This window comes from Ischnura elegans, chromosome 10 (assembly GCF_921293095.1).
Source record: "Ischnura elegans chromosome 10, ioIscEleg1.1, whole genome shotgun sequence".
NCBI classification, from domain to species: Eukaryota; Metazoa; Arthropoda; class Insecta; order Odonata; family Coenagrionidae; genus Ischnura; species Ischnura elegans.
Window position 1 is genome coordinate 46,836,510 of NC_060255.1, and position 26,667 is coordinate 46,863,176.

Below are 26,667 nucleotides of genomic sequence, written 5' to 3' on the forward strand. Positions count from 1 at the left end.
CAAAGAGATCGAAACCATAGTATCGAGGAGGTATCGACTTGAATTTAGGAGGGAAGTTAGGGAAGGGTCTTGATAGGTTTGCGTTGTAAATAAGGTTGTTGTTGTTTGTGCATAAGCTGTACCGATTTCCCTTTTGGAGATATTAATGCGGTATCAGTTATATTAGTTTTTCCTTAGGTTACCTCCTTTAACAACAAAATCATGCCGAAGTCTAGCGCAATTAATTATCATAAAATGTTCCATAGGAATATGCTGGCGTTGACAGCATTTAATGTCCCCACGAAAGCGTTTAAGGCTTGCTTTAAAGAGGTATGTAAAAATGTATGCTAGCTAATGTTTTGATGAGACTCGTGTTTCTTTCTTCACCCATTCTCGCTAAATGGATATTACATAAATTTGAGAAAATGGCTCGGTGTCATTCCATCTCATAAGTTTGTTTACATTTTCGTCGAAGGCTAAACATCGGTCCATATACTCATCAAGGAAGTAGAGTTTTTCGCATTCATCCATTTCTCCATGTAAACGCTCGAAGAGAACTGTAATAAGTCAGTGTTTACGTTTAGTAAGTTCATTTAAACAAGTCATAAACCATTAAACCTTCTGACAGTGTCGTCAGGGGAGTTATTGTTCGTTTTATTTTACGTTTGCCTTGGCCCATCCTCGAATGTATCTTCACAGATGGTTTTCTCGCTGCAGAAATACTCTTTATGCATTACATATACCCTGTGCCAGCTTTTATTTCTTCATTACTCTGGTCTTTGTTTTGTTTGCCGTTATGTCCAAGCAGTATTCAACAGATTTTCGCCCTCTTCACCTCGTTTTCTAGCAGCGATGTAGTCAGAGATATATACTTTGAAAATTTTTGTCCATGCATTTTAATTCGTTTGAATTTTCTTTCATGACTATGGCTTTAAATATTAACTAAGTGCTTGTAATTTTGTGAGTTCAGCTTTCCTATCCCATGTGTAAATATCCACAATAAGTGGATCCACAAATAGTGGCGATTTCGGCATCCACTTAAAGTTTAGTGGATCCACTTGAATTATGTGGATCCGCAATTAGTGGATCCACAAATAGTGGCGATTTCGGCATCCACTAATAATTTTGTGGATCCACATTGTCGCTTCTAGATCCACATATTTTAGTGGATCCACTAAAATATGTGGATCCACATATATATTCGCTTCTAGATCTTTTTTTAGTGGATCCACTAAAATACTTGTGGATCCATGTATTTTTAGGGAATCAATGAAATTATTGTGGATGGCGCGGAACCACCTGTTGATGCGTATGCAACAGGAAACACCAAGACGTGCCTAATGAGCATGCTAGTAATATTAATTTGAGAGAAACTTTCAATAATAATATGGATGCGCCGTACTTGCTCTAATATTGGGCGATTCGGAGCAAAACGGAGACTATTATAACCAACGGGTAATGGTAATTCTCCGATGTTTTCAATAAGGTTGCTGATGCGTTCAATTATGCACAATGCAGATCTCAGTTTTTTCACAATGGCCAATTGTCTGGTAATCATCTAGCATGATCTAGCATTGCTAGAACTACTATTAGTACGGCCAATATTAGTCAGGTTAAAAAAATATCTTTTCATTTGCGTGAATATTCCGTCGCTGATTCGCAGATCTGTACAGGAAAAACATTGAATAATTAAAATCCTCGTCATAAATAAAATTCTGCGACGGGTAACAAATTGGTGGAGTTGGTAACAGTAGCTCAAAGCGACAGACCCACCACAGCCGTGAATACAGGCCTCACAGTTGCGCATTCGGCTACGGACTACGTTCTCAATCTTCACAATAACCTTAGTGAATAATATCAATAGCTTCTTGAAAAAGATACGACCTCTGTGTGTTTTGTCGTCGGAAATTGTACTGGATTACTTGAGAACTTGTTTCTCGAACAACCTACACTCATTCCATATGCGTTGCTTGTGAAATGGCTGTTTAGATCGCTATATGGCTATATCCTAATTAGCCTAAGTTGATTCGTTGCAATTGAAGACCTTTTTCGGTTTGTTTTTCTTTTGCCCAATAGCTCTGGCCATTCTAACAGGTATTTGGTAAAAGTGAAAGTAATCGCTTAAGTGCCAAATTCAGCGGTAAATAGACTGCAATAATGCTTTATCTTTATAACTGCCATTTTGTAGGCACTTTTTACGTGACTACGAAATAACAAATGTGCGGATAATTTTTTCGCATGCAGTAATTGCGTAGGTAATAGGTATTTGTTGTTAATTTCAGTACTTACCTTGCCATAGAGACATTTAAGTCAATTCGTCGTCTGTGCATCGTGATTTCATTATTGTAAACTAAATTGTTCATCCGCATTCCAACGAACGTAGCCATATAAAGGGTAAGACAGATACTTTCTTAAAAGGAAGTAGTCGAATTAAAGATTTAAAATATCCATTGCTTAACTTTATTTGCCATTAGTATTCACTCTCAATGTTTTAATTTTTTCCCCGATGTAACGATTTATTTTGGAATATCTTGCCCTTTCATTCTCCTCTGGCGATGTTATTCCCTCTTTCCTAAGTCTTTCTATGAAAATATCTGAAAGGGGAGAAACAATTTAGTGAGAATGTTTGCCTACACGACTAAAATGTTTGAGCAATAACGATGTAAATGGAAGGAGGTACTCACTTCTAACTGCCTCCAACCTGGATTTATCTAGGCTAGGTCTCTTTTCCGACATTGCCTTATTTCCTCTTTTAGGGTCTGCCCTTCCACTTACTGAGTGTCTCATTAGATACTCAGACCCCCAGGCTAGAACTGCAACTTTTTTGACAAACAAGGAGTCCCCTTGTGGGCCCTTCCTCATTTCCTGCAAGTCTCTCATAACATCTGCAGATAGTATTCTGCCTTCATAGAAACAGTAGCCCTAAATAAATGGAAATGGCTTGTTTTTAGAAAGATGTTTCATCTCTTTGAGTCAAAGGGCTCGATTGGTAAGTTTTGAGGAAAACCTAAATGCATGACACTATGCACTTTTAGTTTTCCCCAACTATTTTTGCAATAAACATTGTTGCATTATAGATTCATATGTCTAGTAATTTCAGAAAATGGAAATTGTAACTCACCTCATTATTGTTATCTGTATTCATGGATGGTTGCATTTCTTGTGAATTTTCTTTAGGAGGCATGTTTTCGAGCTCTTCCTACAATGGAACAAATTTAGGCCTCAGTACATTATGATGCAATGTCGTAAATACTTCTACACATATTATGAAAAAAATGGGCATGTTACCTCAACTTCCATTACATGGGATAATGGAGGGCTATTGCTTGTACTCGGCACCGGCTCTATTTTTTTAGGTGTGGTGGCAGAATCTGAAATCATAGCAAATATTTATTGCTACCATCGGATTTGAGCAAATGATCTTTGAGCTCAGTGAGAATGTTATGGGGTACCTTTGCATTGGTTGTTTGGTGGTGATCACAGTTTCACCATTGAACAACTAATACAACAGCATTGTGTAGAATGCTAATTGAACTTCACAAACATTGCACGTTGTTCAAACTCTTTCTCAGTAAACATTGCCCAATCCCAAGGGCGTACCCCAAGAGGCAGATCTCTTTTGTGGTTAGGAACTCGTGAATATTAAAGGAAAACGTAGACCCCCCATACAACCTCCCCATCTAATTTCAAGGTAAGACTTTGGTCATCTACATCAAAATAATGCAGATTTAAATCTCATTTCCCTATAAAGAATTGGGAAATTAACTGAAACTTTAGTGATCAATCATGAGGCATGATCATCTTTATTTCTATCAATGGTGGGTATTCAGTGCAAAAATAAATAATATACCTAGTTTTCAGAATTGATAAAGTATTTTTCAAGAGCTTATGAAATCTATCCATTCCATGGATATCACTCACTGCTTGTAGTGGAGATTTTCATGGACGAAGTTGTTGGTATCTCATATGCTTGGTTCTGCTTACGACTTTCAGCTTCAATTAATTTCTCTTGGAGATGGAAATTGAGCCTTCTGCACTGCTCCAACTCTCTCTCCCTCTCTCTCAACTTCCGCTGAAGAATTCTGTATTTTAGTATACAGACATAGCCGTCCTCATCATCCGAGCATGCATCCGTTTCTGAGCTGGATGGTAGGGCCCTTTTGGCACCTTTATTAAATATGTTTTTTTTTAAGTCTCTTATGGTCTCATCTTTTAATTTTCTGCTGAAACCTTTTTTTGTTGGACCAGAGTTTCCTTTTGGTTCCACTATAGGTGCCTGCTGTTGTTCCATATACATAAGTTATTAACGAAAGTTAGACACAAATTTAATATGGAATAATTAAATTCAATATTATTGTAGTATGAATAGAGCTGTGTCAATGCTGACATTATTTTAATATGAGCCGATGGCATACGAACCTTATTTTTTTTCTTGTCTGAGGCTACTTCAATTACCTTAACTGTCGGTTTCTTGATTCTTTTTTCCTCCACGGACTTCTTCACAGCCGAAATAGAGTCTGTCGCAATAAATACGCATAGCATGAAGACTCAGAAAAAAACTCGTTTTTATCTTACTTTCCGTATAAACGTTACAAGCAGAACTCGGCATTTAATCAATTTAAATTACATGATAGGTAAAGAGCTAGCAAATAGAAAATTTACCTTCAACGACGGCAACAGTCGCGTAGAAATAACCTGGAGCACTCGCGCATTGCAAGGCGCAATCGTTGTCGTACTCCGGAATTTTCGATTCTCGTTCCAGCATTCTCTCTGGGGTATCTTCTTCGATGTTGCTTCGAAAAACTCTATACATTGTTTTGGTACTCCATTTTCCAAGGTCGAAATCTTTAATGAAAGAAATAGGCACTATGGATTTCTTGTTATCTTTGCGAAAGGTAATATAAGCGAAGGACGCCATTGCACTAGATTAAACGTTCACAAACAAGTACTCGATGCTACCCGTTGTCATGACCACTGGATCAACGTTTTATTTGTACCGCCAGAATTCTGTTAAATGTGATTGGTCTTTGTGCCGAGGCTTATAGTTCATTGGTTACCTTTGCATCCAGGCGGCCGTTGCAGTCGTACGTCACGTGATATACACATTTACGCGCGCCATCGCGAATTTGATAGTTGGATACAATACAATACGATTAAAACTTGGTGAATAATTACCAAACTCCAATTATTGGAAAAATATCCATCGAGATTCGTCGTCGTCGTCGAAAAATAATCGCCGCCGATCACTGTAGCATTAGTGATGGAGGACGAGTATCAATTGCTCCCGAAGAAGAAAGGAAAGAAAAGGGGTCGATATGGGGCTTATTTAGAGCCAAGTCAACCATATAAAATTCCGCGGCAGACGAAGCAGTCACAACTACAGCAGAATTGTAGCTCTACTGTTCAAATAAGTGAGTAAGCGTAAATAAATTTCTTTTTAATGTTATCATTTGTAGAAGTAAAATCTTTAGGTTGGAACATATATTTCTGTTATTTTATCAAAGCAAATAATATGGCCACTTACTCACTTCATCATGGGAGGCGGGAGTGAACTGAGGGTAGGGAAATAAAGAGGACCTGAGGAGGAATTTAAATGTTTAACAGAGGTCTAAATAGGTGACCAAGTTATCTCTTGCATTTTCATTTAAGTGAAAGAAAAATTGAGATTGAGTAGCTGCCACACTATTAGCTTTGGTGTAAAAAATATACGTATGTTCATTGATTACTGTGGTTTACCTCCAGGTCCATGTCAAAATCGGAGAGTTGAAGGGAGCATAAATGCTGTTGAAGAAGTTCCACCAATAGCATCATTAGAAAATAATGAGCAGTGCTCCTCCATGAATGACAATGATTCGTCATGCTTTGGACTATGCATTTGCTCTAAATGTAGTTTGAATGAAAATGCATCACCAAATGCTGGCACATGTCTCCCGCAAGATAAATCTGTGCCAGCTGACAGGTTATCTGGCAATATAAAAGAAACAGGTTTTGATATCTGGGATGAACCTTTGCTACCATCTTTGAAAACGACTAAATTTGAGGCTTTTTTAATGGTGTTACACATTGTTATGCGTCATGGTATGACAGGCCCTTTAGTTGAGGACTTACTCAAGTTTATAAACACTCTCCTTGGGGAGAATGTCATACCAACATCCAAATACTACTTCAACAAGTTGTTTTCTCCTCGTGCTCATTTGGTATTTCATTTTTATTGTCCGTTATGTAATGAGTACTTAGGTGAAAGAAGTATGTGTGTTGGTGAGCAAGTGAAGTGTGACGAATGTGAAAAAGTTTATGATATTAATTTAGAACTAGGGAATTTTTTTGTTACCATTCCTATTAGGCAACAACTTGAGGAACTTTTTGGCACTGATGACATTAATTTAGTGCCTAGAAAGAATAAGGTTTCTGATAAAATTATGGATATCGCTGATGGCAATTTGTATCAGTGGCTATGCCGAAAAGGAAATCCTATGGAGGATGAGAACAGTTTATCTATAACATTCAATGTTGATGGTGCCCCGATGTGGAATTCTGGTAGAGGTGCTATTTGGCCCCTTCAGTATTATGTTAATGAAATTGTTCCGGATGAAAGGTTTAAGCTTAAAAATATTTTGCTAGCCGGTCTCTGGTTTGGTAAATCAGCTCCTCCAATGTCACTTTTTTTGAGTCCTTTCATAAAGGAACTGCAGGATCTGGCAGTGAGAGGCATAAGACGAAAGAACCCCAATGGGAATATTGTAGAATGTCCAATATTTGCTATAAATTGCTCAGTTGACTCTGTAGCCAAACCTAAGCTGCAATCCATCAAGCAGTTTAACGGACGTTTTGGTTGTGGGTACTGTCTACATCCTAATAATCCAACCAAAGACTCTGCCGGCAAAGGGAGGTACACAGCATTTAAAACCTATCCCTACCGCACCCATGAGAGTATGTTGGAGGATATGTTGAAAGCCCATGAAATGCAGGAAAAGACATCTAATGTGGGTCCAAATAAATCATTTGATTTAACTCATGGTTTGAAAGGCATAAGTCCTCTACTCAGTGTTCCAGCATTTCAAATAGTGGATGGGTTTGTAATTGATTATATGCACGCTATATTGGCAGGAGTTATATCCAAGATCACAGATATATTTTTCAATTCTTCTTCGCATGGTAAAGAATATTACATTAAGGATAGTTCATCGTTTGACTCTCGCCTCATGGCAATTACTCCTCCTCGGTGTATTTCGAGACGACCACAGTCAGTGGAGCAGCGGACTCACTGGAAATGCAAAGAGTGGAGGAGTTTCCTTCTTTATTACTGCTTGCCCTGTTTGGATGGTCTTCTGGCCCAAAAATATTTTAATAATCTTAAGTTGCTTGTTGCTGGCATTCACATTCTTCTCAAAGATACTATTTCACAGGAAGAGCTTTCCAATGCTGAATCTTTGCTTAGTGCCTTCATTCTGGGATTCAATAAACTATATGGGGATGAAAACATGACATACAACATTCATTTATGCTCTCATCTAACGCATATGGTGTCCCAGTGGGGACCGCTTTGGGTGTATTCAGCATTTCCTTTCGAATCTTCTAATGGCCATCTTCTGAAACTTGTGAAGGGAACCAGGGGTGTTACCACACAGATATGTCAAAAATACGCTACCTTTAAATTTGCATCCACTTTAATTACCCAGCACTCAGTGAGTGAGAGAATCCTCAAGTTCTGCAATGATACCTTTGAATTTGCTCCTCTGAAAATGAGCAAGAAGTTCGGTGATATTACAGCTCTTGGTAATGAGGTTATTGGAAATGCTACAACTGAGGAAGAGAAGGCTTTCATAAATGCTCTGATGCCTCTAAACAATGGCAAAATAACTTATTTTAATCGAGTTGTACATAAAAATGTTGTTTATTACAGCAAAGCATATAAAAAGCCAAAGAAATTCAATGACACATGTGTTTCGTTGAGAAATAATGGCTATGGATTAATTGAGAAATTAGTAATACATGGAGCAGATACTCTTTGTGCTCTTGTGCGACCTTTAAGAATTTCTCTAAGTGGACATTTGGCTCCCCATATAAAAACTTGCGCTGCAAACATGTATGACCCACTGATTGTATTGCCTTTTGATTCTATTTGTAAAAAATGTGTTATTATAAATTTGGAAAAAGGCACCTATGTGTGTGATGTTCCTAACGTTTATGAGAATGATTAGTGTTTGATACTAACTGATTGTGCCATTCACACAACATAGAACATTCCATTTAGACCATTAAATCTCTTATTGACCAATTTTTCCTCTTACTTCTGTTGCCTTTTTATTGAATTTAAAATGCTGTTTTCCTTAAAGTTAATAATTATTCAATGCAGATATCTGCATTTTTGATAGTAGATCTCCACATTCCTCTCTTGGTAGTGGACCTCCAACAAAAAAATGTGGATATCCACAATCTTGTTGTGGATAATCACTAAAATGTGGTTATCCATTGTTTTTCGCTGGTTCATAAGCCAATCATCCACTAAAAATGTTAATATCTACTGCTTGAGTTAGAGGATGTGTCTAATCATCCACTTACAAAGGTCAACATCCACATTCTGTGTAAGTGGATCCACAAATGTATGGTGGACATCCACATTCACTTCAAGTGGATCCACAAATGTATAGCAGACATCCACATTCACTTCAAGTGGATCCACATTTGTATTGTGGACATGCACTATAAGCCATGTGGATATCCTCAAATAGTAGTGGATATCCACAATATTTAGTGGATATCCACTAAAATTTGAAGTGGACTTTTACCCATGGGATTCCATCTATATGCATGTCAATTATTATGTGTGTTTTATTTTGTGTCTTCATTTTGCTGAAGCTGTTATAATCCAAGATCAACTTAGATTTATAAAACATTCCTACTCTTATTATTCAAAGTGTATTCCTTTTTAGGGTATGTTTGCAACCCCGAACCAGGAGGGTTTTGTGCAAGTGTCACACTACCTGATGAGCATAATTTATCCTGGAACAAAGGCATTCAAAAGCTGTTGGCCGATTTTAGACAAATCCCAGGAAAGGGCTTTCCGGGCTGCTCTTGTTGAGCTTATTCGTGGATTGAATCAGGTAAATATCGATAAAACTTTTGTTCAGTCTTGTGAAGCAAAGGTATTGGAATTAATGTAAAAAAGTTTGGGTATTTAACTGATTGAATGAGATGTATACCTAATCCATTTTTTCTCTCAATTCCATGTTACTAAATAGTCGACATGGTAGTGAAAAGTAGGAACTGAGAAATCACATATTTGTTAAAAACAACCAATAAAATGTTAAATGATTTTTTTCCATTTCTTTTACAGGAATTTGGTGATATATACCCAATTTCATATGTTGTTCCTGCAAGATTAATGTCTCCGGGTGGAGACAGATTCATGAAAATTATTTGGGAGATTAGTCTCCTGGCATTGGGAGTGCAAGCTAAAAGAGAATGTGGAAGCAAGGGTGAGTTGTTTGAGGAGTTACTATAGCATATAGTTTGTTAGATATTGAAATATTGTTGGAAATAAAGAAACAAAACTTTGTAAGGTCGACTATTATCTTAATAAGGGCACGACCCCAGTTTCGTAATGTAATTCGTCTCTGAGGTATGCTGGTGTATAATTATGTATGGGTACAAAAAAATAGATATGTACTTGAAGGAGATTTTTTGGTGCTATCACCCTCCTCAGATGATTTTCTTGCCTTCTTATCATAGTTGTAACCCTTTCCATGAAAAAATAGATAGTCCTCAGAACCAATCAGCAGAAAGTTTTTAAATGAATTGGCATCTTCATTGAATAGCTCATGCAACACTTTTGCTTGTACACCTCCTTTCCTTGAGCTCTCCACAGTCAGTAATCACACACCACAGTCCACAGTTACTGAGTAGGGATGTGAGAGTACTCGAAAATTCGAGTCTAGTAGTTGGTACTCGAGTACTTGGAGTAGCATTACGAATGTCGAGTCGAGTAGTTTCGGTTACAGAGCTGTCGATGCCAGTCCAGAAACCTGCCGACAGGAGGTGCTATCATGAAGCTCATGTAAAAATATCATCTCTAAAGTCAATAAGTCATTTTAATGCCTTAACCTAGGGGTTTCAGCTTTTGTATGTCATGTCAATCAGCCATTATGTATATTAATCAATGTAGTCACCGAATACCTTTTTTCAGCCGCCGCAGCCAACCATCTTCCAACCTGACGGCATAATCGGAGTGGACCCCAGCATCGCTCATACTTTCTTATGCGAAACTGTTACACCCTACCATACTTTTTTACTCAAACTCTGAGAATTTATGTAAAATTTGCTAGGATTTCTATAGAAAAAAATGCAACTTTTAGGTTTTTGCAGTCAAGTATCAAGTCGAGTAGTTTTCAACTCGACTTGATACTCGACTCAAGATCAAAAAGTACTACTCGCACATCCGTATTACTGAGACTATGCTGGCTCAACCTGTTTTGAGTACAGCATTTAATCAAGAGTAAATTTTGCACCAGTGTTTGCAGTAGGGAGGGCTGGAGATGACTTCTTTAGGGATCAGATTTGCAGTAAAGTTGTCTACTTATATCAGGGTCCCAAACCTGAAATTTATTGAAAATTAATACATTATTAGTCACTGCCACCCAAGCCCTAAAGTTTTAATAGAAATTAAGGCTGAAAGTGCAGACAATTAATGCCCATGGAGAAGGGATCCAACTGAGCACATTTCAGCAATAACTGATGATGATCATATCTTTCACTATAATGTGCATACATGTACAGGGTGTCCAGCAACTGGGAAAATGAGGAATTGTGCATGAATTTTTAGTTCCTGGAATTATGCATGAATCGTTCATGAAATTTTGCTGTAACTGGGAATTTCAAAACCTTTTTTTCATATTCATTTCACACAAAATTTTGCCAGTTCAACGCCCATTTTTTTGCTTAAAATGTGCTTTTCGTACTTTTAAGTTCAGTAGTTTGTTAGAATTTTTGCTGCCGTATCGAAACATAGAATGTCAGACAAGAAAACCAGAGCAAAATTTCTAACACTCCTGACTCAAGAAAAATCCAAAAAGCGAAGAATTGAATGCCAGGTGATGTCAACATCTATTTATGAGGCCTAAGCTGTGTCTTGGCTTGCATTGAATAAATTTAAATTTTAAATGCTGTTTGCTAACTAACCTTTTCCTTGTACTTGTAAATACATTAGTATAATATCATTTAAAAGTATTGAAGTAATCTTGGGTGTTTTAAAATTCCTATGAATCGCAGTAATCACACATGAGTAACCTGAAATTTTGTACAAATTTCCCTGAAATACCGGTAATTATGCATGAATTTTTCTGCTTTGATTGGCTGGACACCCTGATGTAGTTTAGTGTTTATCTAAAGAATTTATGGTTTTGCAAAGCAAGGGAATTATCATGAAATTTCAAGCTCAGGCAAACCCAAGAAAACCTAAAATTTATGGCTGTGTGAGGCAGCACTACACATTTTTCCTTTAGGAAGCCAAATTTAAAAAATTGCTTTGGCTGAAATTGGTAACACTTTCTTCACTCATAAGGATAGGGATCTTTAAAAGATTATGATTCCTCTGTGTCATTTATATTTTTGGTACTTCTTAATGAAAACTAATGATAAATGCATTTTATTTGGATTTGCAGAATGCTTCTTCTTCCAAGTACCTCCTGCAACAGTACCTTTGAAATTACGACGTCAGGCAGTATTGATTTCTCATGCCAGTACTCGTGATTGTATGAATAAATCTGTTGCGAAGATAACCGAACTTCAAGAGATATTCACATATTATAAGGAATACAAAAGGTGAGTTTACTGATTTTTCTATTTTTGATTTATTCAGTTCTAAGTCATGTTGCTATCTTGAAAGTTTTTCAGAGAAGATGAATGCAGTCTGTGGACTCCCTATTCAAGAGTTCATCATCAATTATATTTTTATCTGTCCTCTTATTTTCATCAGGCCCAGTAATAAAGTTGGGGAATCAGGGACATATGTTCAAAGTGACTGTATTATCACTTTCAAGAACTAAACATTCCTCTAAAAGACAGAAAACTACCAGTTATTGAGGGAGGAAGGAAATTTATTGAGGATCATACATTCATATAATTAATTTGAACCTTATGAAATTGAATTTGAAAATCTTTCAGATTATATCAAAAATCACTGAGGGTGGTTAGATTATTCAATAAAATGTGTATTATCAATTATTCATAGGAAGTAGTTTCATCTGAGTGCTTCATGCATGCAAATTCAAAGTAAATATTGTTCACCATGTCAATATTTTGGGAAAGAAAACATAAAAATTCCACTAAAAACTGATGAACAGCTAAATTTAATCATAAAACACTGATCAAAAAACAAGTAATTCCAATTTAGCAAGGTTGATGGTAAAAACTATGAGTATTTGCTACGTAACATATTCTATAGACCAGAAACTATGGGCAGACAGATTTATCATGTTTCACCCTTGCCTCGGATCATATTGTCATGGAAGGTTCTCGTGAAGGAATTATAAGGACCAGGTGAGCGGACATCAGGCTCTGCATAGCCATCATTAGCGAAGTAAAGTAATTGGTAGGAAATGAAAGACAAAGAATCATTCTTAACTGAAAATAAAAAAGCATTTCTAATACTGCATGTGTTGGAAATTTCCTCTAAATTGATCTTGTGATCCAGTGACTGAGTTAAGTTTCGGTTGGATAAAATCTTTTAAATAAAGTTTTTCTTTGATTATAGACCTATACTCCAAGACATTATTCATCATGAAATAAGTGAGGTCAAGAAAAAGGAGCAAATAATTTTGCCTCTGATCGGCAAAAAGGATTTCTGATGAACTGCACGTCAGAGTGGGAACCCAGTTTCTCGACCTGCCATTTGCGGCCATAATCAGTGCAGTTCACTTTTCCCCAAATAAGGATATCATGACTGTTCTAGTACAAGCATTTAAGGGCCTGGCAGGACCTGCACCCTTGTACAGGCCCTTGCATCTGTTGATGGTGGGGCACCTTATGATAGGAAGTGAGAAATCAAATATCACTGTTAGAAGTTTTACAACTCAGTGCACACAAGGTGGAATTATTAGCTTACCTATGTGCTATCAAAACAAGAATGTTATCAATAATTCATTTAACACACATGCTGCTTACTTTTTCCTCTCAGGAACTTGTTTTACTAAACTTATGGAACTTGTTTTTGTGCTTGTTGAACTAATGCGAGATCTTGAAGTGACTTGTGCGATTAGATTAGGCTTTTGCTTGAATTAAAGCATTAATTACCATAGTAGACAATGCACTTGTACTGAGTTGGAGGCCCCATCAGAAGAGTATTTTTTTCACAGTTTAAAGAAATAACATCATCAATACTTTGCCAGGGACAGTAATAAATGGTGAGCCAATACAAATTTGAAAGATGAGTGGCCAGGATTTTTGAAATGGGGGGTTAGAAGTTAATTAAAAATGATGTTCTACAATGTTTAAGGCTAAATACGACAGGCACATTGTGTGGATCTTTGCCAAGAGATAGAACTACCATCAGGAGAACCTCAGCACCGTAGAATTGTAACTACGTCCCACGTTTCCCAAAATCCAATATCCCCCACCCATCAGTCCTCAGTCCACCCCTCTAATGTTACCCTCCCCTCTGTAGCCCCCCAACAAGCCTCTGGCACCCTAGATCATTGCTCGCTCAAGTTTCATGTTACAAAGACCATGAATCGTTTGAAATAAAATATGTATCAAGTTACTTGCGAACAGTAGAAACGTGTTTCACCCCGCCTCCTTTCTTGCCAGCTGACCTATTTCAGCCAATCTTTTTCAAAGCTCCCAGTTACTCAAGGCCAAAAAACTGATACACCTATTGGGCCCAAAAGTGTCAAATCATGACTATGTATTGGAAAATGATGAGGTATCTTGATTGGATTGAAATATTCATATAATGCACAAAATTCAAAAGGAAATGACACTAAACATGGTGTATTTTTGCATTTTTTAAGCATGGACGTATTTTCCCGTGAAAAATTAAAAATGGAAGTGGAATGGGGAGTAGGAATTGATAGAGCCCAGAATAGCCAGAGAAAATTTCACTTATGTCCAGTTATAAGATGATAAGTTTCAAGATACCTGAGAACAATGGGAAGTTGTTTCTTTTGAATAGCTTTCCCCCCTCTCCTTCTTGCCAGCTCCCATCTTTTCATGCGACCTGCGTTCCTCATCCACAATTTTTGAAATACCCTGATAGAATGAGTCATATATAACGTGTTTTTCGGTGACAACCAATAACTTTCCGCAATTAGTGTTTTACCTCCATACGATTTCAGGAATAGGAATGTGCACCAAGTATAAAATGGAATCAATCCAAATATGATGCATTTCCGACATAATTTGACTTTGTTAATCATGGTTCCATCACTTTGATCTACATCTATATAATACCCCGCAAGCCGCCTAAAAGGCGTGTGATCTATCGATTTACCAACGAATCACGAGTTCCTCTGTTAGACCGCACCCAAAAAGCAATGAGAAGTTTTCACTACAAGAGCATAATTTTGCTTGAGCTACCATAAAAGTATCAATATAATTTCCACTGATATGTCCTATGATGTAAGTGATAAGGATTACAAGCAATAATTAGAAAAAGTAGGTATGTGCACATTACGTTGTATTTTACATGTTAATACATATATCATTGTGCGTCTTATATTTTTGATTTTCTTCCAAATATAACAGTTTAGAAATTAACAGATGGCATTTAAAAAAAGTTCTGACTCAATCTAGTAAAAATGAGATATTTTTCGGATTCAGCGCACAAAAATATATGGTACTCCTTCAACAGAACTTGAAAAACACAGTAGAACCGTAAAAATGCAGGCTTGTGTTATTAGTATTAAACCCAAACAAGACGAGACTGGAAACTTTTAACTTCACAAATCACTTAGCTTGCACGTTCCTGTCCAGAAAAAAAGATTTCACGACATTTCATGATCTTACACGCTCCTCCCTTGCGCACATCTGTATTCACTCCAGTGCCTTGGTGCTAAGAAGGCAGAGTTCCCAAACACCCAGAGAACACTCTCCATCCCCACCCCTGCCCTCCATCCCTACCCTCCCATGCTTTCGTAGCCCCCACCCCTTCCTCTCCTCTCGCTGAGCGGATGAGTCGTTCTAGTTCCCCCAACTCGCCTCCAGCAATGCCCTCGGATGGGTCATGTTTTTGTCATTATTATTATTTAATTTATTACTTCACACATGCATATTTCTTGGTTTTAAAAGACGCATTAGACTAGTAACTTGGCTAGAATTCTTTTGTTGTGACTGTTTTTTTTCCAAAAATAATATATTCAAATGATTACGACATGTAAAACTTACAGTTTCCAATTTATCTTTATTTAGATAAGCTAGACAGAAAAAATGCAATGACTGTTATATGTTAGCGAAGGTTTCACGTTGATAGTATTGTACTCATCACTCAAATTAGAAAAATCATTTAATGGGGCAATCACTTTTTGCCTTAACTGTTGATGATTGAGATGATTGTATGTCGTATAAACCCAACCTGAAGAAACTCAAGTTCACACGGTTTTTCTCAGTGTATGGTAAAATTTCATACGAAGCACAAAAAGTTTACAGCACCAAAACACACATATTCATTAAACCAAGTAAATTTCATGTCGTTGTCATATTATCACTGTTAGCAAAAAATTTGGTGCCCCAAGTTCTCGACAATTATTGATTTTCAAAAATCATCATAATCCATTAATGAATTTTCAATATTAGTCAGGCCTAGTTAAAATTACAAATTAAAATCACACAGTCATTCACTGCGTGTAGGTTTTCCATGAAGAACAAAGTGCTGGAGAGATCTCAAGCACCCGCACACTTATTTAAAGTGCTATAATTCTGTACGTAACTATGGATATGCATATAGGATATATAGCATATGGGATCCAGTGTAGAAAGACTTAAGTCTGTGAACTGAATATAATATACTAAGGAAAGATGCATGATTTGTCAAAAATTGCTACGGGCGTACAGTCAGTGTTACCCAGATGTTGAATGAATTAGGCTGGGAGCTGTGAGAGACTTGGAGGTTGCACGCAAGGCTTAGATTGCTTGAATAATGGAGAATTAATATATTTAGGAGGGACACGAAGAAGATCTTCTTAGAGCCCCACTATATTTCCAGGTCCGATAAAAGTGAGAAATTAAGAGAGATATTTTGCCAAACGAATAGATATGGGAATTTGTTTTTCCCCCAAACTATAAAGGACTTTAATAATTGCTAGCTTTAATCTTGTTTTAGCATTTGCTTTTTATATGTAGTTGGCTGGTGTCCTAACACCCCCTGCCACACACCTTTTAGGCGGCTTGTGGGATAGTATGTAGATGTAGATGAACTTTTTATTCATCAAGTTATTTTCATAGAATGCTGTTCTCTAAGGAACTCATTTACAAGTATTTTGTGCTAAAATTTGTTGGAGGGATACAAATAAAATATGTTGGATGGGGAAAAATAGGTTATTGCATGATAGTTGCTTTCTTTTCTAATACAGGCAGGCCTGCGACAGAATGTTGGCAAGAGACAAGAGGATGAGGGAGATTGAAGCAAATGTTGTGAAAATGTGTAAGGAGTCTAACCTTGGAGATCCTATAATATTGAAGCTTTTAAATTTAACAAATGATGAAGGCATGCAAGGTAAGCTAAAGAACAATGTTTATCTTTGATACTTTGGTACATGTATTTATCTTGGTATTGAAATGTTCATTTTCATATGTACATACATAGGAATAATGCCTAAGGGCACATAGGTAGATCTAACACCCTCTTTCCTGCTTAATTGCACATAATTATCACTAGTCAAAAAATGAAGGAGCTCATGAAATGCTAAAATTTTTGGTGATCCATGCTTGCTTATTTAGAATTTTAACCATAACATTGTTAGGGTTTATAATTGTGAGTAGGAAAAAACTCTCATGCCCATAGAAGTGGCGTACATGTATTGCAGGCCAAAACACGTCCATCTGCCGGCCACAATGTCGGTGGGGTAGAGTCCTTAAACACCAAACAAGAGGTCACAGGTTTGAGTCCCACCTGGGTAGGTTGCCTCTATACAGGGTATGGTTGTTCATGCATGTTTAATTGTTAAATTTGTTGGTCACCGGAATGTAAAATGTGTTGCATTCGGTGGTATGGGAATACATCTATAAATAAATTGCTTTTGTATTAAAAAGGACATTAGTGATTCAGATAACATTTTATCAGTAGTAGCAAGTTTATTTGCATCCATCTTGATAAAATCATGCAGTCCATGGGGAATAGAGCTCATTTTCAAATAATTATCATCCAAACATGGAATTGCTTACCTTATTACTGAGTTCCTCTGTAAAGACTATTCATCCAGGAAAGTACTGCCTAATTCACCTCTGGCCATCAACATTCGTTTCATGCATTAGCATTTCTTATCCAAGAAGGGAAACCCCTATAGCTATTGGTGCTAAGGACAATTAGCCTGGTCTCATTGTGTGGGTATTCCAGCTTTACCTGAACGTAGGTTAACGAGAGAGTTTGCTGATTTGGCTATTAGTTCTACCTTAGCATAATTTTGTATTTATGGTGTTGCTGTATTTAGTGATTGGATTATTTTGGTTGGTTCGCGAGATGAGTCTTGGCAGTTGTCTGTTGTGCATCAATTTTGTCTCTAAGTTTAACTCATTAATGGAAGTGTACAAATTTTTAATACCTCATCATTTTTTATCAGGTCTGGAAGAGAGTGTAAATCAAAAGAATCAGTCTGTGATGGAAACGTGGCGTCTCTGGAATGATATTTATTCCCTTTCAAAAGACACTAAGGAAGTTTTAGAAGCAGCAATCAAGCACGAAAACGACTCTCACAAACTAATTTTAGATATATCAAATATTGCAGAGCCAGACTCACCATCAGGTGCCATGGACGATGATGGAATAGTAAGCAACTTTATTCCTTACTTTTTCCTTTTTTATAATTATGTTTGTAATAATTATCCGCCCTCCTTGCCACCACCACTTGCAAATTATGCTGTTATTTCTCATTCCCAAATGAAGCTGAAGAATTTGGTGAGTATATTAAGGATATTACCTATCTCTCAGTCCAAGCTTCTAACTGCCCTGCTTGTTTGGTATTCCTTCATCAATGAACTGGAGATATTATTCATTTGAGGGTGGTTGAGGACAAAAAAATCTTCAATTTCTGAAGAATGGAACTGAACATATGCACCGACTGGAAAATTAGGTGGTAAAGGCATCAGGGTATGTCTATTTTCTGCTGTGTTCTGTTGGGCACATGTCATCGGTCTCTGTGGCATAAATTATTTAGCGCTGACTGATAGTTGAACTTCAAACAGTACAATTGGGGGATTAATATTGAGAGTATATCCTGGCAATTAATGTATTAAATTTTGGGTGAATGATGCCATTATTTTAGCATACACTGTATGTCTGATATGGCATGGGTCACTAGTCTTCATTGGTGGCAATAAAATAAAAAATCAATCTTCATTCGTAATTCATGTAGTGAGCTACATCTCCATTGTTTCCAGCATCCTTAAATGCAATGGTGTTTTTTTGTCTGAACTGCAAACAATTGATGATGTCACTTAAGACTTATGATATTTTCCTGCCTCTCTAAATTTTTCCCCTGCCAAAATCACTTTGTCTTTACTTGTGTGGAGTGTGGGTAGATTATACTTGGGGATTATATTTGAGGATGAGATAATTTTTCAATGTTCAGAAGAGGTGATCTTCTACATCCAGGTATCAGTATTCATATGTACTTCATACTTCATGTCTTTGTCTTTCGACTCTATGCCAAACTCAATCCACCCCTGCTATTATTACATTTTCGTGCACTGTAGTGATTTCTCTGCCAGAATTTGCCCTTAAATTTATCACAGCCTCTCTCTTTGATTCCCATGTATCAATCCTGAAATATTTAGAATGAGGCGCTTTCTAACCTGAAGAATTAGATATAATGAATTAAAAAAGTGCTGAAAGAAATTTAACACGGCCGCGGAAGAGCAGAATTACAAGCTCACGCACCCGGCATGTGTCAATGCCGAGCAGTAATTCCGGTGACTCACCGCGATGCATTAGACAGTGTTATTGGATAACTTATTGCAGGAAAACCTTGAGTGTGGGTCTAATGTTACAATTCTGTTGACTTAAACACGGACGCTGGCTGGGAACGGGCCGCCGTTCACGGCACGGTCCGCAGCATGGCAGAGAGTCGTCTCCTCTGAAAGCGGCCTGAATTTCACGGTGTCGTGAGTGGCCATCAACAGTGCCGTGCCGTCAACTGTGCAATATGATTCGTTTAAAGACATCCATAGACCCCTATGGTTATTTGAAAGTAAGAAGCATTAGCAGTTGGGGGAAGGAAAGGAAGGAACAGAAAGGATAGTAGGAGAGGGGGTTCTCCTTAATAGCAGACAAATCATCAGATATTCGGCTCTTCACTGAGCTTCAATGATAAAAAAATCATTTCGACATTGGCCAAATGTAATATCTAATTCCTTAGGTAAGAAAGCATCTCATTTTAGGTGTTTCAGAATTGGTAAATGGGAAATAATTTTTCATGTTTCTTTGAATCCGATTATTTTTAGTTATGCGTGCTTCTTTCACTGCTTTTGCTGACTGATTGGCAACAGCTGTAATCAAAACTAAGCGATTTTGTTGTATCTAGCTGCTGTCCTACCTTCCCTAAACACCTGGGTGAGGGCTATTGAAAGAGAACCCACGACATGAAATATTTCAGCCAATTTGTAAGTTATACAGTACTATGGCTATACCGTAGCTACCCAGCACTCAGTTTGAAAGCACCATCGTGAGTGGTTGTGCTATGCGGTTGGACTGTTGTGTGGGACTTTTTTTATCGTGGTTCCAGCTTTAAATATCGAATGAAGGAAAGGAATTTTAAAATGCCAAAAGGTAGTGATACCACTCATACCAGGGCAAGGGAATTTAGCTCAGAAGGATTTTATGTGAAATACAGAGCATTAATGTGCAAAGCTTGTGATAAAAGATTTGAATTTGAAAGATGTGACATGTTGTCATAGCACATCAGTAGCGATACACACAAACGTGCGAAAGAAAGGGGAACTGCAAAACGACAGGTATCATTTTGAACACACAGTCACTCAGTCAAAGGAAGCGAAGTAGGAGCTTGTTGTTACTACTACTGAAGCATTTTTAAAGGCTCTATTTAGTGTAGAGAAACTTGATAATCCAAAAATTCTGGAATGTCTCTGGTAGTGTACACATATAAGGTAGTAGGGATGTGCCCTTTGCCGATCGTATTCGCCAAGACTACATGCTTGAACCTTTCAGTTACCTTGAACCAATATAACTTGAACCATTTCCTTCATTTAGTTTTATCATAAATTTTGTACAATCGAAATTGTGTTAAATGTTATGTAAAATACTTAGTAAAAGTATAAGTATTTATGAAACGTGTACCATAAAATAATAAAATGCCTATAAACGTGGAAAAATTGTAGCATTATAATAACACCACCAAGATTTACTATAAAACCGAAATCATATGCTTTTAAAACGAATTTTAGCAAAAAATAAAACCACTTTCACGGACCTCTACTCATACATCTTGGATAAAAACAGCTATTATTTGTGTGGTGGTCCGCTATTAAGTAGGTACTAACCAGATATGAAATTTGTGTCAAACTTACTCTACAATCAGCCATGAAAATAAATCTGCACTTATGAAAAGTAACTCAAAGTTTTTCAGTGTGCTGGTGCTGTGTGCATTAGATCCAAACAATTAGACTATAATTGACAGGATGTGGTAAAAATCCATAAAAGGCCTTGAAAAATTGTTGAGTGAGAGTTAAGACTTGAGAGATGGTATTGGAATAGGTAATTCTTCATCTCAAACTTGTACAAAGGTTATTCTTCAGTTGTACAAAGAGCAAATTGTTAAACTCAATGCATAAAAGCTTTGGATTTTCAAGGCTATTCAGATAAGTTGAGGTCTTCACGTGAATTGAGTCGCTTAATCCTCCTTATTTTCATCTTAATGTATTTACTTTCAGGTGAAATCAAGGGGATTTGGTGTCTCCTTCTTAGAGTTCATCATTAACCTATATGATAGGTTTAAAGCATTGAAATCAGTTGAAGAAGATACCCATTTAAGTGAGTGCTTAAGTACATGGGAATCAATCTATGAGGAAAAAGGAACCGTGGAAATAGCATTAAAACAGTTGGAATCAAGGTTAGAAAATCAGTTAGTGGGCCTTTCTTCTCAAGACAAGAGTGATTCAGTTGAAGGTATGTTTATTAAAATACACATTTATGTCTACTTGCGTGTATGTGTATGCTTACTTGTACAAAATGTCTGCTTACTGGGAACTCTATTCAATTGGAAAAAATGGGAAAAAGTCAGGAATTTAAATTTAAAATTATCTTGTATGATATGTGCTATGATATGGTGGCAGTTATTAACATTAGTCAAACGAAACATAGCAATATTTCCTTTATTTTAGCTCAGCAGATTTCATTGTTACTGAAGAATATTGTGTAACAACAAAACACGTGGTGATCTAATAAATTCAATGGAAATATTTCAATGTTTCACTTAGCTAATAAAAGTAAGGAAGGTTTTACTGGAACATCACTCCTCAAAGCATGCAAAATAAAACAAAATAATAAATGAGCAATGAAACAACATCAATTTTTACATGTACTCTCTGAACATTGTATGTGTTACATACGAGGGTTGTACCAAAAGTAAGGTTCTCATATTTTTTACAAATACAAAACTTTGTTTATTTATATTGATTTTCACATCGTTGAAAAGCTTACACTTTTGATTATTTTTCAACGTAGTCTCCAATTTTTTCGACGCACTTTTAATGACAGTGGTCCAGCTTTTCTATCCCTAAGTTGAAGAAGTCTCCCGCCAACCCGTTGAGGAAGTGTGCGACCTCTGCTCGGACTTCATCGTCGCTCTTGAAGCGTTTGCCACCCAAGAGTTTTGTTTCGGGGATATAATGAAATACCAACCCTTCATCTCCGATAACGATAGAGACCAACAACTCCTCTCCCCCCCCAAAATTGTTGAAGAATTTTGCGAGCACAGTCAAGGTGTTGCTGCATGTGTCCGTCAGTCAGCATACGGGGGACCCAGCAAGCACACATCTTGCAATAACATAACGTTCTGTTAAAGTTCTTTCAATTGTGCCGTGGGAAGCTTCAGGAATGAGTTCAACAAGTTCACGGACAATGACCCTCCGATCTTTGAGCAGCTCACTGTTGATCTTCTGGACAATCCAAAACCGGCGGTCTTCCACTCCGTTCTTCATCGTGAACTTCTTTGCGACCCTCAGCAAAAGCCCTGCAACATTTGCAGATGTGCTGAATGGACATGCACTCTTCACCATAAAGTTCAGTCAGTTGCGGATGAATCTCCAATGGCGGTAACTTCCTTGCAAGGAAAAATCGGATTACTGCTCGATCCTCACACTTGGCGGGAACGGGGATCATCATTTTCATTGTTTACGGTTGCTAAGCCAATAATGAGCAACAAAGTGAATCGCGGACTGGCGGACTCGAGAGTAGGGGAACCACTGTGCACAGCAATGTTGTGGGATTTATCCTATCACCTTCGCTCAACATTGTAGCACATTGGGAACCTTACTTTTGGTATTACCCTCATATGTACCAAAATTAATGAAAATCTAAGCTTTTATTGTGTTATATGCTAAAGCTCTTATGCAATGTATGAATATCATGTCATTGCTAACAAATGGGCTTCTTTTGCATCAATGTCATATTTGCATATTATCATATCATTCATGCATGCGTAGTATCATCCCCTTGAGTCTTTTTTCATCATTGTCAAGACTATAGTGCTGCCAGGTAATTAAATCATGTGGCTGTTAAAAAAACAACTAATCAGTATAGACCTTAAATTCAGGTTGGATAAATTGGGTGAGGTACTAGGAGGGACCCCCTATGAAACAAGTGTGGTGCCTTTAGTGTACGTGAGTTGACTGGGTCAGCATCGATAAGTTTTCATTTATTTATTGAAAATGTGTTAAAATTTGGTATTTATTTGGGTGATAATTTCATGGAATTGCTGAGGAAGTCAACATACTTCTGTTACCTTAGCATGACAGATTCCGTATTTCACATTCTGATTAACGTCTTCTGTAATACTAGCCTTTTTTATGCCTATTGCATTTTGCTTGTTTTTCACAAAGTCATGTGCCCTCCGATATGGATTCGAAGGGCACGAATAGAAAAGGAATGCACGCCTCTCTCTCTCTCCATCCCACCTCCTGCTGCGACTCCGCTCAATACGAGGGTGGTCTGAAAAGTTTCTGACCTCAACGTGAAGATGGCAGCACTAGTAAATAAAAGCTATGAAATTTAATTGTATATTTGTTTACTGTTACTAACCAAAGTTTCAGCCATTTTGGACGCGCAGTTTTTATGTAACAGTCATTTTAGTTAGTTGATGTGAGTGATTTTGTGATAATGGACAAACTCGAGTATCGAGCTGTCATTAAATATTTGTTTCTGAAAGGCAAAACGCCTACGCAAATCAAGGATGAGTTGGATTCTGTGTATGGAGACTCTTCACCATCATTTACAACAGTGAAGTTTTGGGCAGCTGAATTGAAACGTGGCCGTAAGAGCTTGGGAGACGATGAACGTTCGGGATGTCCAAAAACTGCAACTACAGACGAAAATATCGCCAAAGTTCACCAAATAGTGCTAGAAGACCGCCGAATTAAAGTGAGAGAGATAGCAGAGGTCATGAACATATCAAAAGAATGTGTTTGTAACATCTTACATCAACATTTAGGAATGAGAAAGCTGTCCGCACGTTGGGTGCCGCGTTTGCTCACGTTAGAGCAAAAACTTGTTCGAATGAACATTTCCAACGCTCTATTGGCGAAGTTTAAACGCAATAAATCCGAGTTTTGGCGCCGACTAATTACTGTTGATGAAACTTGGATACACCACCATACGCCCGAAGCGAAAATACAGTCCAAACAGTGGACTGCACAGGGGGAACCGGCTCCAAAAAAAGCTAAAACTGTTTTTGCTACGCATACTAAAAGCTAAAACGGTTTTTTTTTTTTTTTTTTTTTTTCTGGAAAATACTACGCATCATTACTTGACAAGCTGAAGGCAGAACTTGCGGAAAATCGGCCACATTTGCAGAAAAAGAAAATCCTGTTTCAGCAAGACAACGCACCGTCTCACACCTCAGCGATTGCAATTGCTAAAATCCACAAATTACGGTTTGAACTGCTTGACCATCCACCTTACTCACCAGATCTAGCCCCAAGTGACTTCTTTCTGTTCCCCAATCTAAAAATTGCTCTCGGAGGACAGAGATTTTCATCCAATGAAGAGGCAATCACCTTCGTAGATAATTATTTTGCACAGAAAAGCGCCGAGTACTATTTGGACGGGTTGCAGAGATGGGAGAATTGCTGGGAGAAGTGTATAGAATTAAAAGGAGACTATGTTGAAAAATAAAAAATAAAATTTCAGAAAAAATATTTTGTATTTTCGTTAGGTTGAAAACTTTTCAGACCACCCTCGTACATGCTGAGCTTGCATGGCTGGGCCAGTGGCAAAGATATTTGAAAAGGATAATAATACCTCGGTGAAGCCTTTATTCTTCTGAAATGAAATTACGAAAATTTCAGTTTTTCAATCTGAGTGATAATGACAGTGAACAACATTAAAACTGAATTTGAGAAATTTGTTGCTAGGTGTGCAGCATTTCGCTGAGAATATATTAGTAATGCTGGATTCAGATTAGGGATGAGATAGCAAACTTCCAAGCTTTCTTCACTAGTTTCTGAGCATAAAAATCCCCATTAACCATGTCCATAAACATAAATTGCTCATCATTTGTTTTCAATTCAATACAGAAATGAATTCAATTCAATAGATTATATTATGTGAAAATATCTTAGAAGCTATCCATTCCACTCTGCCTCAACTGAAGAGACTCATGAACCAGCTCTTCTAATTGGTCTTAGGCTGCTCAATGAAGTAATTCATTGATAGGGCTAGAGTCCGCCTTTGAATTGACCTGTAGGAATAATTAAGTTGAGATGCTAATTGGCATGAGTGATAACACATAATGAATGAATGAATATGTAATGAAGGTATATGTAATGAGTATGGAATAAGAGTTGCTTTTATTGCAATTTTTATAATTATTATTTTATAAATTGATGCTAATTGATCTCTTGTGATTTAGGTGAGATTGAAAATATATCACATGTTTCATCAAGTATAATTATGAGTACTGCTGCAAGCACCTCCACTCCAATAAAAAACACTGCTTCCAATGCTTCCAAAACTGAGTGGCTTTCTTCTACAAACATTACTCCTTATCAGCGTAAGTATTTTTTAGAGCCTGATTGTTTGATCCCAATTATACAAGATCTATATACATATTTATCAAGATCCTAATATTTGGTCATTTATTTTATAGCCGCTACAAGCCAAAATTTTTTTTCTGTGAAGCTTGAAGAAGCACAAAAAGTTATAACAGGTATGTGTAATCTCTTGGAAAAACATATTTGGTATTATAGTGCAAACAGGGAAAAAATAAATATTAGTCAAGATATGATTTTATTACTTTTCTTACGTAATGCAATTACACTCTTCTTGTCGATCACTGGGTTGAATATTCCAGCATCACTATTTTAATGGCTGTCTTCATGGCATCGATGATCCGATACCTAATTTTTCTCAAAGAGAGTGGCATGGTTAGCCATGGGAAAATTAGTAGCTGAAATATTACCCTTCGTGAATCTCATGTGGACTTAAAGTTTTCTAGAGTTAGGCCTCAGACCCTTTCAAATTGCTGCATCACCTCTTACGTTCCTTCCTATTTAATTTTCTTGGCTAAAAGTTCTCAATGAATTTTTAACTTTCAAAAGCTTTAAAAACCTGCTCCGATTTCCTTATTTACATCTCCTCTATATTTCACCCTTTTTATCTGTTATTTCTGTATTAATTTCATTATTACTACCTTTGTTTATGTTACCTAGTCATAAAATTCCTAGTTTCATGGTCAAATTCCTAATACCTATATATTTAGTATTATTTTTTGATTGACTTAAACTTAAAATTATAAATTTCATTATTCTTTTAGATGATGAGGAGAAAAAATTTCAACCACCACCTGTGAACTCAAAATCAAATGATACATCTATTGACGATATTTTGGAGCGATTCAGAAAAATAGTGGAAATCAGAGAACAGCGATCTTTGGATAGAGTTTTGGAATGAATTTTTTATTTTTATAAGTTGTTTGTATATATTGTGTAAATAATAAAGATTTTTTATGCAAAAACAACACAAAAGGGATTATATGTACATAATTAGCCGGTTAAGACCAATAAATGGAACTATGTATTGAGAAATACATAAGTTTCATTAACTATCTCATCCTCGGGTGTATAGTCTTCTTGACCCTGTTTCATTAAAGATTCTCCTGATAGTTCTTCTCTTGTACTTCTTTTTTTATGTTTAAGCATGCACTATTGATGACATTTGCATGGGGTGATTCATAGCATGGATGAAAAAATTATTAAAAGTGTACAGAAGATATTGGAAGAAGGGCTAATTTGGGTTGGGATCAGAAGCGG

At 36.9% G+C, this 26,667-nt stretch overlaps 2 protein-coding genes across 2 annotated transcripts; one reads left to right on the forward strand and one right to left on the reverse strand.

The window, feature by feature from the left end:
- The first annotated feature begins 43 nt into the window (after positions 1-43).
- Positions 44-26,639, forward strand: LOC124166787 (augmin complex subunit dgt6). Its single transcript, XM_046544466.1, has 10 exons — positions 44-309; positions 8,913-9,083; positions 9,317-9,458; positions 11,640-11,799; positions 16,542-16,684; positions 17,748-17,953; positions 21,073-21,307; positions 25,269-25,409; positions 25,506-25,565; positions 26,172-26,639. Exons 1-10 carry the CDS (start codon positions 202-204, stop codon positions 26,306-26,308), a joined length of 1,503 nt encoding a protein of 500 aa, XP_046400422.1. The 5' UTR covers positions 44-201; the 3' UTR covers positions 26,309-26,639.
- Positions 976-4,276, reverse strand: LOC124166788. The gene is made up of 5 exons (XM_046544467.1): positions 3,901-4,276; positions 3,268-3,350; positions 3,101-3,178; positions 2,664-2,901; positions 976-2,573 (listed from the first exon to the last, which is right to left on the reverse strand). The coding sequence occupies exons 1-5, from the start codon at positions 4,274-4,276 to the stop codon at positions 2,440-2,442; spliced, it is 909 nt and encodes a 302-aa protein (XP_046400423.1). The 3' UTR covers positions 976-2,439.
- Positions 26,640-26,667: the final 28 nt, after the last annotated feature.

Coding starts and splice junctions, on each gene's coding strand:
- LOC124166788 (XM_046544467.1), bottom strand. CDS start 4,276: ATGTATATGGAACAACAGCAGGCACCTATAGTGGAACCAAAAGGAAAC. Junction 3,351..3,900: donor GAAAATCTCCACTACAAGCA/GTGAGTGATATC, acceptor CTATGATTTCAG/ATTCTGCCACCACACCTAAA. Junction 3,179..3,267: donor CCCATGTAATGGAAGTTGAG/GTAACATGCCCA, acceptor GTTCCATTGTAG/GAAGAGCTCGAAAACATGCC.
- LOC124166787 (XM_046544466.1), top strand. CDS start 202: ATGCCGAAGTCTAGCGCAATTAATTATCATAAAATGTTCCATAGGAAT. Junction 9,084..9,316: donor TTATTCGTGGATTGAATCAG/GTAAATATCGAT, acceptor TTTCTTTTACAG/GAATTTGGTGATATATACCC. Junction 16,685..17,747: donor AAATGATGAAGGCATGCAAG/GTAAGCTAAAGA, acceptor ATTTTTTATCAG/GTCTGGAAGAGAGTGTAAAT.